Source organism: Tetrahymena thermophila, assembly GCF_000189635.1.
Source record: "Tetrahymena thermophila SB210 genomic scaffold scf_8254418, whole genome shotgun sequence".
NCBI lineage: Eukaryota > Ciliophora > Oligohymenophorea > Hymenostomatida > Tetrahymenidae > Tetrahymena > Tetrahymena thermophila.
This window is the reverse complement of record NW_002476200.1, coordinates 26,276-46,510: the sequence shown is the minus strand read 5'-3', so window position 1 is coordinate 46,510 and position 20,235 is coordinate 26,276. Positions and strand designations below refer to the sequence as shown.

General features: G+C 21.9%; 7 protein-coding genes across 7 annotated transcripts; 5 read left to right on the top strand and 2 right to left on the bottom strand. All coding sequences in view use genetic code 6, as the record gives it.

Moving 5' to 3' along the window:
* Positions 1-716: 716 nt before the first annotated feature.
* On the top strand, positions 717-1,166 carry TTHERM_001100429 (hypothetical protein; the record flags this gene model as incomplete). The annotated part of the gene is made up of 1 exon (XM_012799858.1): positions 717-1,166. One exon carries the CDS (start codon positions 717-719, stop codon positions 1,164-1,166), a length of 450 nt encoding a protein of 149 aa, XP_012655312.1.
* Positions 1,167-3,609: 2,443 nt separating this feature from the next.
* Positions 3,610-5,742, top strand: TTHERM_01100420 (hypothetical protein; the record flags this gene model as incomplete). Its single annotated transcript, XM_001030297.2, has 3 exons — positions 3,610-4,113; positions 4,163-4,525; positions 4,702-5,742. 3 exons carry the CDS (start codon positions 3,610-3,612, stop codon positions 5,740-5,742), a joined length of 1,908 nt encoding a protein of 635 aa, XP_001030297.2.
* A 690-nt stretch (positions 5,743-6,432) lies between these two features.
* Positions 6,433-7,226, top strand: TTHERM_001100419 (transmembrane protein, putative; the record flags this gene model as incomplete). Its single annotated transcript, XM_012799857.1, has 2 exons — positions 6,433-7,133; positions 7,199-7,226. The coding sequence occupies 2 exons, from the start codon at positions 6,433-6,435 to the stop codon at positions 7,224-7,226; spliced, it is 729 nt and encodes a 242-aa protein (XP_012655311.1).
* A 1,173-nt stretch (positions 7,227-8,399) lies between these two features.
* On the bottom strand, positions 8,400-10,273 carry TTHERM_01100410 (hypothetical protein; the record flags this gene model as incomplete). Its single annotated transcript, XM_001030296.2, has 6 exons — positions 8,400-8,990; positions 9,078-9,231; positions 9,390-9,574; positions 9,625-9,727; positions 9,899-10,098; positions 10,148-10,273. The coding sequence occupies 6 exons, from the start codon at positions 10,271-10,273 to the stop codon at positions 8,400-8,402; spliced, it is 1,359 nt and encodes a 452-aa protein (XP_001030296.2).
* Positions 10,274-11,455: 1,182 nt separating this feature from the next.
* Positions 11,456-13,340, top strand: TTHERM_01100390 (phosphatidylinositol-glycan biosynthesis class S protein; the record flags this gene model as incomplete). The annotated part of the gene is made up of 7 exons (XM_001030294.3): positions 11,456-11,696; positions 11,779-11,827; positions 11,927-12,269; positions 12,392-12,901; positions 12,980-13,125; positions 13,188-13,251; positions 13,302-13,340. 7 exons carry the CDS (start codon positions 11,456-11,458, stop codon positions 13,338-13,340), a joined length of 1,392 nt encoding a protein of 463 aa, XP_001030294.2.
* Positions 13,341-14,087: 747 nt separating this feature from the next.
* On the bottom strand, positions 14,088-15,804 carry TTHERM_01100380 (hypothetical protein; the record flags this gene model as incomplete). The annotated part of the gene is made up of 2 exons (XM_001030293.2): positions 15,289-15,804; positions 14,088-14,978 (listed from the first exon to the last, which is right to left on the bottom strand). The coding sequence occupies exons 1-2, from the start codon at positions 15,712-15,714 to the stop codon at positions 14,088-14,090; spliced, it is 1,317 nt and encodes a 438-aa protein (XP_001030293.2). The 5' UTR covers positions 15,715-15,804.
* Positions 15,805-17,181: 1,377 nt separating this feature from the next.
* Positions 17,182-19,439, top strand: TTHERM_01100360 (hypothetical protein; the record flags this gene model as incomplete). Its single annotated transcript, XM_001030291.2, has 2 exons — positions 17,182-19,108; positions 19,180-19,439. The coding sequence occupies exons 1-2, from the start codon at positions 17,248-17,250 to the stop codon at positions 19,437-19,439; spliced, it is 2,121 nt and encodes a 706-aa protein (XP_001030291.1). The 5' UTR covers positions 17,182-17,247.
* Between the last annotated feature and the right edge of the window lie 796 nt (positions 19,440-20,235).

Below are 20,235 nucleotides of genomic sequence, written 5' to 3'. Positions count from 1 at the left end.
TACTTCAAATATTGTGCAAGAAGTATAATTAATTTAATTATTTTTTTGTTAATAAATTATTAAACTATAATAAGAGTTAATAACTGAATTTTTCATTTCTTTTTTGTAAAATGTTCTCATACATAGATAAAATAATAAATCTTATAAAAAATATAGAGTATTAAATAGTTGATTAAATTAAATTAAGACAGGTTATTAAATTGTGCTTTGATAATATTTGATAAGAATTATTTTATTTAGTTGTTTCTTTTCTTCAAAAAATGTTCAACATTATTATAAATACACTCTTTATTTTAATTTTGTTTCTTTTCATCAAGTATCAAGATTAATCCTTAAAAGAAAAAATTAACAAAAATAGTAATTAATATTTAGTTTTTAAATTTGTGCACTAAGCAAAAATTATTTTGTTAAAACTATAGATAAATTGATATTGAAAAAAAAATATTTTATTTAATAAAGAAATGTAAAACTAAAAAAATTCAAAAAAGTTTGTTTTTAATGCTTAAAATTAATATATTTTTGTCTTTTATATCATCCATCCTTTTTGATGTATTTATTTAGAGTCAAAATAATTTTGTTGGATAAATAAATATTAACAATTATGTAGAAAAAATAAATGTCTTAATTGAAAAAATAATTTTTTGAAACTTTTATTCGTTATAAAATAATCATTAAAATTTTGTAGTAAAAATAAAATGAAAAAATGCATATGATGAATGAGGAATGTTGAATTTGATAAGAAAAATAACAAAAAAATAACAAATGTTTTTGAAATAACTTCATTTAACAATTAAATAAAATCCAAACATGCTTAGGCAAAAGAAAAGAATAATTTAATTGAAATGTAATTATTTAATTAATTAATTGCAAGATCATCAATTACTTATTATAGATAATAATAAATTTACTTTAGTAGAAAGGTAATTAATTACTTATTTAAACAAGCTAACAATAAACATATAAAAAAGAAATAATCAATAAACCAAAAATAGGAAAATTTACAATAGGCGAACTAAAATTTAAAGAGAATATTGATTCAAAATTTTGATAAAGCTCTTTAAAATTTATTGTAAATACCTTCAAATTAGTTAGAATATGTCAAAACTTACATAAAGTTTCTCAAAATATTTTTAGAAACTATATAAAACTGCATTAATAATAGCTGAAGAAAAGATTAACTTAAAAGTAGATTTAAGAGGATAGAACGTTTTGATTCTGATCAACACTCTATAAATGTGCAGTTATTTATTTTTAAATTCTATTAAATAAACTCAAGTTGTTGATCCAAAGTTAAAATTATTTGCATATTGGAGCTAATTTGCAAAATTATTCCCTTTATTTAGCAAATAAGGTGAAAATACTCTTGTCTTTATTTTATTAGTAGGAATAATAATAGCTCTACTTCTAATAGTTATTTATTTAGTTGTGCTTAATAACATGGTACACAATCACATTTAAACATATAAATACTATAGAAAGCTAATCAAGCGCATTAATAAATAAATAATAATATTTTTTATTATTTATTAATGGGTACTGCTAATTCCTCTCTCTGAAATATTTTTGGAAATAATTACCTCTAAATAATATTCCTAGAATATGACTTCTGAGCTCTAATATTATTCTTATTATTAAAATAAGCTGTTAGATATATTTTCTTATGTTGCTTTAATTGCGCTTCAGTGCTTTTATATTTTTATTAAATTAATACTTGTTAACTATAAATTTGGAGAGGACAATTTCATTTCATCTAAATTTTCTTTTCTTCAAATTATTACCTAAGTCTTTTTATTAATCATTCAAATTGAGTACTTTTCTGAAATTAACTTCGGCATTCTCTCAAATATTTCAGGTCTGATATGCGGCTTTGCATTAATAACAGAAGAAATATTTAATAATCAGATATCCAGCCTAGAAATGTCATGCAAGCAAATAAAAGCAAGCTTCTTTTTTAGTTCTCATTTTATTTTTGCATGCTACTATTTTGTGAATTGTAAAGTTAATTAAGAGTTCTTTTATTTTCTGTGCTTCTCTGCGCCCCTAATTTTTTACTGCTTAAGACAAACAAAAGCATATTTACTTTATTAAGGAAAGGTCTTTGCTCTCTCAGAAGAACATATGTAATAAATTTTATCTCTTTCTCTTTATTAGTAAATAGATAATTGATTATACTAGAAAGAAATAAAGAAAAAATAAAAATTTTAGGAAATTAAAAAATAATTCTAACAATTTTTATTTAGGATAAACTAAAAATAAAAAATTTATGATTTTTATTTTTAAATTTTATTTACTTTTTCTTAACAAAAATCTAATTTTATTTAATAACATAAAGATAAAAGTTTTCTAAATTTATTTTTTAAGTTAATATATTTATAAATATCAAGTATTAAATATTTCAAGTTTATTTGTGAGAAATATTTTTAAAATAAAACTAACTTATTTTTTAAAACATTGCAAAAAAGCATACTGCCTGTTATTTACCCTTTTAAATTATTTTGATGTTAAATTTTACCAGTTTAATTAAATTTTTATTGGTTACAGCTATATTTTTCCTATATTAAAATAGATGCTTTAATAGAAAAATTGAAGTGATTTTGGAAGAACTTCATTTAAAATATTGTAATTCGTATTATTCTTACAAAGAAAAAATTTAATTCTTTGAAATAGTTTAAAACCATAAAAAGTTTTGCACTAACTTCTAATGCGCTTGTAAGATCAAAGAGTAATTAGATAATAAATATTAAATAGATAAATAGTTTGTTCATAACTTGATAGAAAATATATTTTAATCAGTGTTAGAATAACCTAGATATACTTCTATATAAGATAAAAGAGAAGCGGTATTTCTGAAGTATATCACATTTGTTTCTTCTGTCTTAAATAATCCACTTAGAGCTTATTGCGAATTAAGATTGTTTAATAAAAAATATAAAGAAAATAATAGCTTTATTTTTAATGCGATTTCTCATTTACTTTCAAATTAACTTGAAAATATGATTCAAAAAACTTAAAAATCACTCTACTTAGATAAAGTCAAATAAGATTTAGATAATAATTTAGCTCTATCAATTCAACAAATAGTTTTAACAGAAAAAGTAGAAACGGCGTTCATAAATCTGGCTTCAAAATTTATTTCATAAAAAATCGTTTTCTTGTAGAGTTTAAAGCAATAAAAAATGTCATTTGAAAAAATCAAATTATCTTCAATAAAGTTATTTTAACAATATTAATTGTTTAAAAATTAGTTATCCGATAAACTTAACCTACTAAAAAATTAAAAGGAAATTTAGAGAAACTTCATCTTACTAAAGGTATTAATCAATCAATTTATTTATTTATTTTATAAAATCATTTTATATAATTTATATTAAATTAGACACCTTCCTTCCTCATAATTTAAAAACAAACTTAATTATTCAAATATAGCAAGATGCCATTCAATAAAAATTTTTGAAATTATTTAATTATATAAAAATTATTTGATGAAATTCTAAGCTAATAAGGATTATTTTATATTTTAATAATTATATTTTTATTGAAAAGATATAATAAATATTTGGGATACTAGCTCATGGAGAGATAAAAAGATCATTTAAATTGTAAAAAGAAATGAATTTCTTGATTAGTTAGAATATGGAAAGGTCTTAAAGTGAATTAAATTCTCTTAATTTGATTAAAGGGCATATTTAGATTGTTTAAGCAAGTATTACTTAAAATTTTGGTAAAATATTAAATAGTCATAATAATCTTCTTGCCAAATTTTTTGGTTTTAGCTCTTAAGAGTTTAAGTCGATTAATCATATAAAATAACTTATGCCTTAGTATGTTGCGTAAGTCCACGATGAACTTATAAATGCTTTTATTATTCGAGGACACAGCAAATTTTTAGAAGAAAACCATCAAGTATTTTGTAGAAATAAATAAGGATTCTTTGTCCCAATCACTCTATAGCTAACTCTCGTTTATGGAATAACTGATGATTTGTAAATGAATGCTGTCCTTTTAAAACTAGATTCAAATACTTCATATATTACATTTAACTAAATTGGAGAGATAGTAGGATTTAATGTTAACTTTTTTAATCATATTTTTGGGTTAGAAACTGCTACATAAGTAATTTTTTATACTAATATTTCTATTTTTAATAAATTTTCTCATAAAGGATTTAGATTAAGAGAAAATAAGCTTAAAGAAACACATAGAATCTTTGAATGTTTTTATTCTTATGCCTCGATTAGCGAAAATAGTACTAAAATTTCTGAAATCGATAAATTTGAATAAATTAGTGGATTAAACTGAGCCTATAATCTAAAAATAATAGCTTTGCAGATAAAAAAAACTGAATTTATTTTTACTTTAAGATTTATTGGAATTTAATCAGAATTCTTTACTTTAAAATATGATAAATATTGATTATTACAAAAATACCAATTAAACTAAAGGTTCTGATAATTAACTTTCATTTTTAGAAAAGTAAATCTAGCTTGTAAGTTCATTTATTAATTTTTATAAAGAAAATATCGAGGTAATTTATTAAATATCATATTTTTTCATTTATTTATAGGTTTTTAAAAATTTTAATATTTTTATAAATTAAATCCCTCTAAAACTATTTCCTCTTAACAATTTTTTCTCATTTAAAAATTTTGTGATAGAGAGATAATATGGTGTTAAAATAAATTATTAATTTTATATTTACAGAAATGGTAAGAAATAAATTGCTACACTATGTTTCAGGGACTTGGTAATTTGGTTGTAAATTCAATTAAAAGAACTAGAAAGCTTACAGACAATGTATTGGAAGAATATGTATTTGAGCTTACATTGTCAGATATACAATTTGGTGGCTATGAAAATTAAAAGAAAAATAGTTAAATTTCTAAGAAGTAAAGGTTTGAAGAATTAAATTTTTTGAGGATGATGTCATAAGACGTTACAACGTAAGGATATTAATAAAAGTCTAATTTTACAACTCCAAAGAATCAAAAAGACCTTTATGTAATTAAAAAAACTAATAGTTTATGTAGCTATGATTATTCTTAAGATTCATAGTTTGATTATTAATTAGAATAAAATAAATAATCAACAATGAACAGCAATAACAAAAATATTCATGATTAAAGTGTCAAATAAAAAAATGATGATTTTTAGAAATAATTTCATAAAGATTTAAAAATACAATATAACCAATCTAAATTTAGTAATTAATATCACATTGAGAATTCAATAATTTCATCAGAGTAAGCTTAGATAACAGATTACTAATATTAGATTGATAATAACAAATGTAAAATTTTAACTTCCTAAAGAATGTATAACAATGAAAATCAAAACTCATTTTATTTAATGAAAGATTAATAGAGTGAATAATAGCTCAATGAGGATGATAAATAAAATGAAGAAGGTATTTAAGACATTTTAATGAAAAATTAAGAAACCTTAGAATAAAAGTTTAACAATCATTAAATTTAACTGTCTTAAAAAGAAAAAAAGTTCAACTCAGTTTAAAAACACTTTATAAATCAGTAATAAACTTTAGCAGTTTCGTCAAAATATAACTAACAGACTTCTAAAATCGAATCAGAAAATAATGAAAATTAAGATGATTTTAATCAGATTTAGGAAACAAACTCAAATTTGGAAACATTTAAAGAAAATCAAATAATAAATAATATAATTTTTTAGTAGCTGACCATAGGTTCATAAATAAGTCGTTTTTTATTGGGTAAATTAATTAATTGATATTGATTTTATATTTTTAATATATTTATTTTATATAAATAGGATGTTCTTCGTTGATATTTACTTCTATTTCTACTGCAATTCTACTCTATTTATTAAGCAAATAAGACTCATTCTCAAATAATTTGAATATTAACTAAACATATTCATCTTTTTATGAATAAATATCTTAATTTAGTTTAACTTAAATATTAAAATATGAAAAATATTTGAATATTTAACCAAAATTATAATATGATTAGATTTATTCTGTTAATGAAACTCAATGTCAATATCTCATTTAAATGTATATGGAGGATCTAAAATTTATAATGTTAAATACGGATGTTAATGAATAAATTGACACTTATATTTATACATTAGGGTAATTTATTTAGATATTTTCTTTTATTCTTTTCAAATTATTTATTTATTTATTTATTTTCTTTTTGATTTAATATTTTTTTCATTTATGGAATAAAAAAATGTTTGAAAAATAAATATAGGGAAGGAAAGGATAACAAATTGTCTTTAGTAAATTTTTTGTATTTAAATGTGAATTCAATGATTGAAGTGAACAACTATCAAGCAACCTAAAAATAAGGAATGAGCTATAGAAACAGTTTATACATTCTGTTATCAAACATATTGGAAAATAATTTAATAAGTTCTAATGCGATTTAGCTGATAACATAAAACTAAAGCTACTTGATGAGCTAAATAAACAATTCATTCATTATTTCAATATTCATAATCCTTGGTTTAATTATTATTTTATTCGTGCTTATTTTACCAGTAATCAGAAAAATTGATAAATTTTAAGAAGTAATATTCCAAGTTGTCTCAAGGATTACTTATGATGAAGTCGATTCTTAAATTAATAAATTCTAGTCATATCAAAATAAAATATTAAACGATGACAAATCATGGATTTCTTATAATTTCTTAAACGCTCATAAACAAAAATTAGATGAGTTAAGACTTTCATATGACAAAACAAACTCCTTCGCCTCTACTCAAAAAGAGAAAAAAAGAAAAAATCAGATTAACAACCAAAAATTAATTTCTAGCTAGCTTGTCTAAACACACCTTAAAACCTTTTTGTATTTTTCGTTATTTTTTCTCTTTTGCTTAAGCTATGTTGCTTTCATATCTATCGCTTTAGGAGTAAGTTATAAGTACTAAAAAGAAATCTAATAAAGATTTGAACTATATTAATATAATGTATAAAACTTATAAAAGTTTTAAACTATGTTGTCACTCAGTGAAAGTGCTCTCAGAATCGATCTAATTTAGTCAATAGATGACTAATTTCCAATTTAAAATTAAATTGATGTCAAAAATAATTTTTTAAGTAGCATTTAAGATCTTAACTAATTCTTAATTCAAATTAATGACTATATTTAGAATACGTCATTCTTAGATAATACAGAACAAAGAGAATTTTAATAGTTATTACAATCTGATCTTTGTTCAGAATATAAATCAGAGCTTCAGTGCTCTGATTAATCTCCCGTCTAAAGAATATTTTAATAAGGATTTCTAGCTGTTTTGATACATTACTGTAAATACTTATAGTAAAGCTTTGATAATATGAATACAAAATAAAGTGATATTAATCAGTAAATTCAATATGCGCTCACAAGCGAATACCCATATATGACTCCACAAGGGTTTAATATTCCTAATACAAATTTTAAAAGCATAGTATCTTCTTGCCTAAACTTTCTCACCAATAAAATAGATGAATAAAAATTATTTTTGCTTATTTATACATTCTTAGGAGGATCTATTATGTATTTTGTTTGGTTTGGTCTTTCAATTAAAATAAAAAATATAATCACTCTACATTTAAATTCAGTCAAATATCTATTGACTTGCATTCCTCTAGAAAAGTAATAAGATGAAAATATTCTATTTATGCTTAAAAAGATCCAAAATATTTGATAAAACAATCAAACTAAAATTCATTTTACTATTTGCTAATAAAATTCAGTTATCCATTTCATTTAGATGTCTATTTTTTATATTTATCTATTTATTTTTTGAATGTATTTTAAATTTTTTTAAATAAACTTTCATAAACTATAAATTTTTTTTCTTAGCAAGCACTAATTAAATAATTAAATAACTACTAACTGCATTTAAAAAAAAAAATTTCTTAATATTTCAATATTAAAAAAAAAGTAATATATGAAATAAAAAATATTATTTTTGATACGTTTTTATGTATTTATTTAATAAATTTTTACCTTAATAAGAAAACTGATTTATTTTCCTAGAGAAACTGAGCATTAAATGAAAAATTAATTAGAAAATACTGTGAATTCAAACATGTTAACATCCCTTAAATAAATATTTTATCATTTTTTGTTATTTTTAAAATAAACACCTAATCATGAATTTATTACATACAATATATTGAAAATAAAAGTATACTTAAAGTATATAAGTTTAAATCTTAATTTATCTATAATAGATGCTGATAGAGCATTTATAATATTTTATTAAATAAATAATAATATTCTGAAAATTCATCTAAATAAATCATAATTAATTTTTATTGCTTGAAATAAACAATTAATTTATAAATGCAAAAATTAAATTAATTAATTGATTTAATTTAGATTATAGAGTTTAACAAAAAATAAATAAATAAATAAAATAAATGAAATCATTCATTAGTAATTTGGATAAGCTGTAACAATACTGCTAATGCTATCAAAAATATGATTTATATGGTCTTTTAAATTTTTTTGCAATTATTATTGCTTATTTTCTATGCTGCTTAACATTCTTTTAACCTCTTCAGTAGAAATATTATTTTTTGACTTTGAATCTATCTTCTAATTTGTATTATAATTCAAATGTTGTAGCACAAAGTTAACAAGCAAATCTTATTTAACAATACCTTCCCCTTCAGAATTATTGTACTATTCATCGAATTCTTTGATATATTAATTGATTGAAGGAAGTCTTTCATCCAACTCTTCAATTACTAAATGAGAATTTTCTTATAGGTCTGCTATAACTTCTTCACTGTATAATTTATTCATATTTTTCTAAACAACAAGCCAAAACTTGTTAAATTCCTATATGCTTTCCTACATTTCAGAATAGAAAAGCTAAACTTATTCAATGTTTTCTTAATGTTGCTTTAAATCTATTTATATCAATCCAGGAATAAAAGTTAAATCTTGTATTTCATCAGGAAATCCATAATCACCTTCATTTTAATACTCCTTTTTATCAACTTCTACTGCACTTTCCTGTTTATTTGATAAAATTTTATGTTAATTTTTTTATAAAGAATAAATTGATAAAGATTCTATTTGATTGATTGATTAATTAATTACTAGCCACTCCCAGAAGATTTCTTAGTTCCTAATTCTCGAGCTCATATTTTCTACTAACTCACTGACTTCTTTCATTTCACGAGCCTTTTATTACAAAATCTCAGGATTAGTCATTAAAATAAAATCTCTTATCCCTATTTAAACCCCCTAAATACTAATTCATAAAATAAAAATTAAAACTTTATTCTAAAATTGTAAATTAATTTTGAATTGTCTTCAAAAAATGAAAATTTAACATAAGAGATAAATAAATCATTTTACTAAAAGATAATCTTTAAAATAATTAATGATATTTGATTAATTAATTAATACCTTAATTTATCTTTAAATTGCTCTAATTTTTTCTCTTTTCTTTTGACTAAGTTTTAAATTTTTCTGAAAGAACTGAACAAAAGATTAAAGCTTTCAATAAGTTTTTCATCTTCTTGCTAGTTTTCTTATTATAATACTCTCTTTTTGGCTACATGGCTAAATCCATTTTGCATAACTTCTTCTTTCTTACAGAAAATATTAATTTTGAGAATGCATTCATTTTAAATAAAATTACAATCTCTTCAGCCTACTTCACAGCCTGGTTAATGAAAACATCTTCATATTTTTCAAAAAAATTAGAAACTCCCATCAGCCATCCAATAAGCATAAGCATGTCTCTTTTCATTTTAAATTAAATAAATTTATTACTAAAAGATTATAATTTAAGAAAGTATTAAAGTCAAAAAACAGCAATTTTTAAAGAATACAAGCAATTCTACTTCCAATTTTTTCATTTATATTTTATTTTTTGCTGGACTTATTTCTAATTTAAAAGAAAAATCTAATACCTCATGTTGTTGAAATTAAATCCTATTTTTTGCTAATGAACTATCAAAAGCTCACACTCCATCTGAACTAAATATTAGATAATAAATGTTTTAAGTTTATCATAGCTTATGACTTAAGTTTAATATTCATTCAAATTTATTTTAAAATCTGTTGAAATAAGCAGTATTAGGTCGAATATTAGTTTCTAAAATCTCTCCATCTTAATTATTAAATGAAAATTTAAGATTATTAACATAAAATTAAATTACTCTCTCTTGACTCTAAGGGTATTGAGAGTGCTTAGCCTATCTAAAGTCTTCTGCTTGCATATAATTGATTCCAAGCTATCTAAAGACATCTTAAACATACTAGATAGTTTCTTTAACATTTTACATTTCTTTCTACTTTCAACTAAAAATATAAAATTCTAAAAAAATCAAAAAAGATTTGAAAATCATCTACTTATCAAATTTTTATGTAATTAATTTGAAATTTTAATATCAAAAGTATAAAATAAGCAATTAAAACTCATTAAAATCTAATAATTTTATGTAAAAAAAGTATCATATATTAATTTCTTCTACTATATAAAACTTTATGGTATTAAAAATAGATTTTATTTTGATTTTTAACTAATTTTAATAAAAAGTAAAAATATTTAATTAAGAACATTTTACTAAAGGCATAAATCAAAATAAAAAGCTAACTAATTATTCATATTTAAAAAAGTAAAGCTAAAAACCAATAAATTTGAAATAAAAACACAACATTCAATTTAGATTTACAAAAAGATATAAATAATAAAACAATCTTCATTTTCAATAAAATTAATTAGCTAGCAATTGTGAAGATGGATGGATGCTTATAAAAAATGAAATTAAAATAAAACCCTTTTCTTTACTTTAAAAAATTTATTTTGCTATTAAAATATCTTCTACTTTATGAATTAGTAAGAAGTCTTTCAATGATAAGACCTTAGTTATCAATTAACATAAAAACCAATTAAAACAATTTAAAACTTTAATTTTTTAAGGAACAAAAAATATTTTTTGTATTAATTTAGAATTTTTATAAAAATAATAAAAAAACAAGAATTTTATTTTCTAAAAAAAAGGTTAATAATTCTCTCATTTATTTCATTTATTGAACTAATTTAAGAAATTTCAGTTTCTTCTCTTATTTAATAAAGAGTCAATGGACAATTTTGTTTTTGCAAATAATAAAATAGATTAAATAATAATAATACAGACATTTTATTCTATTGTTAATTTTAAGAATAAACTTAATAATCTCTATCTAATTAATACTCGCTTTGTAAATTATGGATATTGATAAAGATTTTTTAAACAAAAAAAATTTGAGTGCATTTCTTTGTTTCTTTGTTTGATTGATTGAAAGAAGGTAAGATATGATAAAATTTTAATATAAATATTAGTGTTTTTAATTGAATTTATTTCTTTATAAATATTATTTGAACATTAAATTGAAATAGTTAATAAAAAAATAATTCAGATTTTTAACAAAAATAGATAGCATAGATAATTAATTAGTTATATAGTTAAGGCAAGAATTGTAAAATGAAAAGAAGGGATTATTCTTTATTAAATTACACACTTTTTATAGTTTTGGTTGTTATAATAGCTTTTTTTATTAACACTTACAATCATGATCATGCAGTGAATTTAGCAGCGCTTCAAACTAATTATGATTAGGTTGTCAGTAAATTAAATATGACATTAAACTTCAATTTACCATAATAGATTAAAACTGAAAAGAGAGAAAAATTGATAAAGATACTCGATGATTTGTTTAAAAAATGTAATTTATTTAATAAACCTTTGCTACAATATAAAACTTTCTAAGTTTTTTAAGTATGACTTTAATTTTTTTAAAATAATAGAATTCTACTTGGAATTTGACTTAAAATAGACCTCAGATGACTAATTTATGTAAATGTTTATTTTAGCAATTTAAATAAATAAAAGGAAGAATTATAATGCAAAATATAACAATGCTTATATTAAAATTTTTATATAAAATACAAATAGAGTAGATTTAATCTGTGAAGAAAGAAGCAAAAATATTGAAATAATTTCTACTTAGAAAATTTAATATTATGCTGGAAATACGTGTGAAAATTTTGGTTAGCAATATCTTAAGGAATTAAGAAGAGTTATATTAACTTTTTCTTCTAATTTGATAGAATACTCATATGAAAAAAGGTTTTATGACAAAGACATCTTTTTCAATTTATACTTTTATCTAACATTTGAATAGACACCTGAGACACCTAAACAACTGCAAGATTTAAAAAAATCAATCACAGAACAAATTCTTAAATTTTCATCTTCTCTTTCTATTTCAAAAGAGCAAATCAGAGTAAATTTAAAAGTAAGTATTTAAATATTTAAAAACTAGCAAATGAATGAAATAATTAACTCAAATGTCTTTCTTTACATTTATTTTAAAAGATTGTTGAATAGGATTTAATTTCTTTTTATAAATAAATTAAGACAATCCATCCTGATGAATATGTTAATTTGAATGTCAATTAAGTTTTATCATAAGAAAAAACTTCTATTCAATTCTCTGCCATAAAAAATTTGCACAATTAATTGAAAGGAAACTATCATAATAGAATCAATTTCAGAGACTATTACAACAGACAAGTAGTTATCTTTTTAAATTAAGCAGAAGCAAAGCTTACAGATTAAGATGAAAGCTTAGGATATTTTTTGAATTATGAAGATGATTTATTTATCAGTGGAACTATTGATAATTTAAAGAGCATTTAAACAATCTTCAACAGAGCTCTTATTGAGTTATATGAGTTAAACGATATTTATCTCTTAAGCGATTCACTTTAAAATACTGAATTAGACCTAAATCTCAAATTGATTTCAACATATTTTGTTAAAAGAGAATACTTCTGCACATATTAAGCATTATACAACTAAATAAGCACTATCATCAAACTTAGAAATACAAGATACATTATATTTGACGAATAAAGCACCAAATTAGTAAGTTTAACTTCTATTTTCATAAATATTTTGTTGTGAGAAATCTTTAAAATTAATTATTTTTGCATTATTTAACAGATTGATAAGTGGCTAGTCTAAACTGAATAACTCTTAAAGCTCAATTACATTCAAAATAAAAGCTTCTAATAAATAGTTTACTAGTAAGATGATTTAAATAAGATTGATGAAATAGGCTAATTAAATTACTTCTCAAACGAATATTAGTAAAAAATTTATTTTAAATAAAGCTAAATTTATTTATTTTTAAAATATTTGATAAAAAAAGCATGGGTGTTTACCTTCCAATTATTATCCCTGTTGCCTATCCTTACATCTTAGGAGTTTTGGGAGTAAATTTATTGATTTAAAAATTATTTTAATCTTTTTTTACTCAAAATAGAAATACAAAGAAATAAAGCAAGCTAAGAAAGCTAATTGATTAATAAACAGCATAATAAACAAGTTTAATTTAAATTAATCATAATCAGTTAATAATCTTAATAAAAATCAAAAGAAATATAGCTTGTTTGCATCATGTTTATATAGCAAAACGCTTAATTAAAAACTAGGTATATGGAAAGCTCTAGCTATTAATTAGGCGTTCAGTTTTAATTAATTTAAAAATAGATATTTTATTTGTAAAATTTAAATTTTTTGATAAAAAATGTATGCAATTTAAATAAAATAATAAAGTAATATAATATAATATATTCTGCAATTATAGTATGGATGAAATGAAAATATTTTTAATTTTTTGTAATCCTGAGTATAGGATACCATTAGCAATAAATATTTATATTTTCTATTTTAAATTTATTTTATTTATTTATTTTTATCTACTATATAATAAAAATCAGTATTTAATTAACTCATATTTAATTATCTTAACTGGACATTCCATTTAATTAATTTTCTATTTATTTTTAATGGAAAATTTTATTTAATTTTTTTGATGTTTAATTTATTTAAAGAATATTGTAAAATCAAAAAGAAAAAACAAGAAATAATTTATTTAGTTATTTAGTATATTTTGAGTAGTAAAAATATACAAATAAATATAAATAATTTGATATCTAATTACAATTAAGTTAAAAATATCAAGCAATAAATCTTAAGGTTGAATGAGAGAATGTATATAGTACTTTTTTTATCTCTTTTTATTAATATATTTATATGCATGAAGAAATCAGTTAACTCTGAAGTAGGGATGGGTAGGTTACCTTATAATTTTAGAATTGTTAATAATTCTATCATTAAAATAACCCCAAGAAGGTTTTTAATAGGTACTTCCTGATAAAGTAGATTAGTGAGAAATAACACTAACTGGAGCATATCTAGCCAAAATTGGTTGGGTTCTCACAAGAGATGTACTATATGATACTGATTATTGCAAGGGCACACTGACTTATTTTATTTGTTAACTTTTAGACTAGGCAGCAAAGAATTATTAAGCTCCTTTAGGGGAAACTGCTCCACTGACGTTCTTAGGAGTGACTCCTTTTGAAGCAGTAACTGCAGCTGCCTTAGGAGAAACTACATTAGAAACAGTTGAGTTTAATCTAACTTATTATTATTGTTATTAAAGTACAACTGGGCTTCTAACAACTTAGCTTTAGAGAAGGACTGTGCTCTATCCTAAAGTATTAACTGGTTTAAAGTTGATAGTTGATGTGAGCAAGCGAGATTAAAGAGGAACAACAGGAGATGTATAAGTTCTTTTAGATGAGCTCAATAATCTTGAATAAACAGGGTAACCTGCTTAAATATTATGTCCCTATGACTATGTTTATTCCTCATCTTCTTCCTAGTTAGCTGGTACTAAATATTCGCATTTTCTATAGTCAGTCACTTTTTTTTCTACTGGAATTTTTACTTTGATTTTCTTCTCTACAGGTTAGTATTCGATTATTGTCTTTTCTACTTCTTCGTACTAAATAACTGTTTTTTCGTATGGCTCATACTTTACTTAGGTCTCTAATTTCTTACTTTTTGCAAGAGCTCCAGGTGATAACAAAGCACCACGTTACAAAAAGGCTTGGCTGCTAGATAGCTTGGCAGGGCTTATAATTGTTCTGCTCTATTAGTTGTAAAAATAGTTAATTTTATCTACTTAAAATAAATCGTAAAATTCACAAAGTTCATTTAAACTTTACTAGCTTAACGTATAAACAATGTCTAAAATTATTTTTTTCAATTTTAGAGCTAAGAAATCGAATTTTGGTTTAAAATATTTATTCTTTATTTAAAATATAGCTTTGTGATGAGCATTTTTGTTTGTATGGAAATCATTTAAAATAGAAAATGTAATCTAGTAAGTTTGGAATTATTTATTTATATTTCTTTAAATGTCACAAAATTAAAACTTAAAAAGAAAAGTCTTTAAATACCTAGAGAACAAGAGGAGCAGCAGAAGGAACACCTGCGAATGTAATTTGGTGTGCTTGAGAATTATATAATCCAGCATTACCTGGAGCATTAGCGAGAGGATTAGGAGGAGGATTTTGATATTAAGAATCAAGCAGAGGATTTCCAACGTAAAGGTTGTTAGGCTATAAATCTTCAGATGGAATTTATTAGTTAATAAGCTATTCAACAGGTTCGGTTAAATGATTGTGCTATCCAAGAGGGATATTCAATTATCTTTGCTATTCATGAATATTATTATGGCCAGGTGTGTTATCTGTGTGTCCATTTAATTCGGCTAGTTCTTATTAATGAGAATCATTTCTGTAATTGATCACATGGTCATTTTACTATCCTATATTCTCGTAATCGTTTTTAGGCGATGAGTGGTGGGAGTTTTAAGCAGACATTTTATAAAAACTATTTTTAAAGCTTTTTTAAGATTTAAGATCTTTGATTGGTACTAATTAATATTTTTATTATTTTTTATGTACAGAACAAATTAATTTATTCAGTTTTTATTTTCAGTGAAATTCAATATTTAATAAGCATGAAAGATAACTAAGCTAATAAATATAAATAAATTTTATTTTGATGAAACTTGCCAAACTCATTAGTAAATTTTTGCATTTATTTAAATATCTTTGCATGCATACTTCATTCATTAATTCACACATCATTCATTCATTCATACATACATTCTGTCATACATATATACATACTTTTGCACTGTCAAAGTAATCCTGTGAATAGATAATTTATTTTTATTTTACAAATATTTTTAAATAGCAAACTAAATACAATTAACTTAATTAAATAGGAAACGGAATATGCTGTTGAGTCATTAAAAATAAACGCCTCAAATTCATTACGTAAAATAACTAAATAAATATCTATATTTTAAAAATAGCTAAGTAGTCACAATAAATTTATATAGTCATATTAATGCTGTAATTAAATTAATCCTAAAAAATAAGTTTATTAATTGATTTAAATTAATTTTATACTTTAAATTAAATAATATTTCCTAAAAATTTTTATATATATTATATAATTAATTGCAAACTCAACCAAAAAATATTAATCAGAAAAAATTTAATAATAGTTTTGAAAATTATTAAAAATTTTAAAATATAGATGAATTTAATTTTTATTATTTTAAATTATAATAAAGTATATTTTGGTTTTATTTACAATTAATTTCTCAAATAATATGTTACTGTTATAAAATATATTTTTTTTATTGCAAACATTTTTATATAGTTTGTTATTCAATTTAAAAGCAATAAAAATAAAATTAAGTAAATAAAGAGAGGTTAAAAAATGATTTATTACCTTTTGTATTTAAAAATAAGCTTAAAAATTAGACAATTTCATTATTCATCTAAAATTTAAATTTATTTTATCAAAATGCTAGATTAAAATAAATAAAATAATCTTCTAAAAATATGAAGTCGATCTTTTCAGAAAAGCTTTATAGTTTGATTTTAATGTAAGTTGGAAGGGGTAAAGTATTTCAGGAATACTGAATATTTAGAGAAATGAATAATGAAAAAAAATATTTAATAGTTTCCAGTCAAATTAAAAAAGTTGTGGAGAAATAAAAGAAATTTATGAATATGAATAAATTTGTGATAAAATAAGTCGATACTGACTTTGAAGTAATTATCACAAAATCTTTGGAAAAGAAAAATTGAATGAAAAAAGTGTAAAAGCAAAAACATCTAACACACATAAATAGATAAAATTTGTAAAAAATCACTAAAATAAATTATTCTTGCTCATTTATTTATCTAAATTAAAAAAAGCTAGCTAGTTTGCTTATTTTTTCTAGCTTGCTTTTCTCTTTTTCAATTATTAAATTTAAAGAATACTAGCAATTGATTAATTTTAGTAAATAAAGATCACTGACAAAGTATCAATATTATTTAGCATAAATATAAATGAGTACTCCAATTGCTACAACTCTTTCAGAGCTAATGCTTCGAAAGATTAAATATTAGAGTAGCTTTGAAAGTCAAAGGCGTTTTAATTAGAATTAGTAAAGCAAATATAGCTAGAAGAACTCATCATCTTTTCTCCTATCTAAACAAAATAGCCATTAAAGTTTTAAGCTAGCTCATTAAAGATCTTAATCGCATTAAAATATAACAAAGCCATAAATTGTTTTGAAGAATGAAGAAGGATAAGTTTTTAAATAAAATTTATAGTAACAGGATAAATATGGTTTAAATGCTTCTTAAAACCAGGGAAATAAATCGATTTTCAAATAATTAAGACATCATCAAAGAAATCTTACTTAAGATGGTAGCCACCGTGTTATTTAAGATGCTATGATTGATAATACTGTGTAAAAAGAATTAGCATTAAAGCATGTTAATCATACAAATTAGAACACATCTTCTACAGCAAGTACAATCAATTAGCTCAGCTCATCTAAAAATATTCAATAAAACAATTATTTGGGCATTTTATCTCAGAGCGACAACCACAGCTTTGCTAAAAGTATATCAAAATCTCATCAAAGTAGTAATAGGGATTCAAGATAATTAAATTAAGACTTATAATAAGATTTATAGAGTTTTTAAATAAGAAACAATTAAAATGAATACTAAAATGGTTAAAATTAGAAAATTTATTAAGACTTAAAAAATATAACCAACTCAAATAACTTACATTTAAACGATCAATCCATCACATAATATAATAGAAAATCTCGTAAGGAATACAGACAATTGAGTAGCATCACAAACAACACAAATAAATCTACTGAAAATATCTTTGAAGACAGCGCTTCTCCATTTAAAAGCTAAAAGAATAATCATAAAATGAAATATATCAACATTTCTTAAAGTTACCTCTAGCAGTAGTTTCAAAATGCAAAATTAAATCACCACAAATATAACGATACTTCTGCTTTTTAAAATTCAACTAACACCTCAACTTTTCCATTAAGTAATAGTAATAAGTAGAATTAGCGATCCTAAGCATCATTAACATCCACAAATTTCCTTCGTTTAAATAAATAAGAGTCTGAAAATCATAGAATCTAATAAATAAAAGAAAAATTGAATCAAATTAATATCCCTCAATTTCTTATTCCTCAGCTGCATTGCAATTAGAATAGCAATAATTAATTACCAAAATCATCTGCTAGCCTAAGATCTAATATTAAAACAAATATTAATTCAATTAATGTGTTATAAGGAACAAGCTAAATAAACTAATTGCAATAGTAACAAGAAGACTTAAACTTTGAATAGAAAGAGTAATAGCTTGAAATGCTTTTGCTAACAAATAAAAAATTGAATAATATTGAGCGCTTGTAACTAAAGAAGCAAATTTAAGATATATAAGTGCAAAAAGCGTAGCAATTCGAAGATTTTATTTTTGATAAAATAAAAAAGGATTTACAAACATATAAGGTTACTCATCACTATACTTGTGAGAATTTAATTGAAACACTCTTAGGAACTATTAAGGATTTATCAAATTTTAAAAATCCTAAAATTGTGATAAAATCAATAGAAAGAAACTTCGGTCACCTTTAGCACCCACTTGAATTTTTGTAATTTGATCAAGTTACTAACGTAAAAGAAATAGAAACATAAATTTATTTAAAAAAACTTGCTCTTGCTTGTTGTAAAGTAGAAGGAGAAGAAATATAATTCAAACCCAATAAGAAGTTACTAGATGGATTATTAGAAATAACTACAAAACTTGAAGAAAAGCTGCTCATATATTAAAAAGACCATTTTTCTGAAATAACGAATTAGCTTCTGTCTAAAAACGATTAAATAAGAAGTAATTAATATTTTTATTTAATTTAAACATTTCACTCAAATTCTTTATTCATACTTTAATAATTTTTATAGAAACAGAATAGGAATTATAAGAAAAATATATTCAATTAGATAGAAAGGCTTAATACAAAGAACTAAGAGAAACTATTGATTCTAAATATAACTTAAATATGCGCCATATGGAAAGCAAATTTATCAATTCATACAAAAAAAATAAAGACAAGCTTGGAAACTTCTCCAATCTCTGTAAAAGGAGTATAAATATTTTTAAAAATATCGATGGAGTTGTTTTTAAACTCAAAGAAGTTATCAATTAGATTAATGTCAATTGATTAAAAAAATAAATGGTATCAAATAAAATTTTAACTATCCAACATATATTAAATTTAACTTGTAAATAAACTCTCATATAAGCAAATAAAAATTAATATTGTAAATATCAGCTTAAGTTTTTCAATAATTAAAATACTTTAATTTCCTAATAAAACTAATCATTTCTTCTTTAAATTATTTCCTAAAAAATAATATATAAACATGTTTATATAATAAAATTTATATACTGTAACAATAATTCAGTTGTGATTGATAGATGATTTAATTTAAAATTTTTTTTTTATTGTAACACCAAAATTTACCATAATAAAAATGAATTAAAAAAAATAGCTTGAACTAACATTTTCAAATATATTTTTATTTGATTTTAAACACATTATTACCCAAACCACTATATTTTAATTAGCGTTTGTTTATACTAAATTCATGAATGAATTCGAATTATTAATGTGAAATTATATAAAAATATACAATCGAAAAACAAGTATAAATTTATCAACTCCGGTTATTCTATCCAAACAACAGCTAAAAGTCATTAAGAATTAATTTACTTTTTAAAGTTAGAAAATCAACCACTCTCTCGTAAAGGAAATCAAATAGACACTTATATATTTTCTCTTAGATCAATTTCAATAAAATATTTAAAATATTTATTTTTCAGACTATTATCTCTATTTTTAAAAATTTTTTTATCATACTTTATAGCTATTTTTGAGGTTAATATATAATCTAAAAGAATAATACTCAAATGATAGCTAATTAATGATGATTTATATAATTCTGAAGGTATCGTGT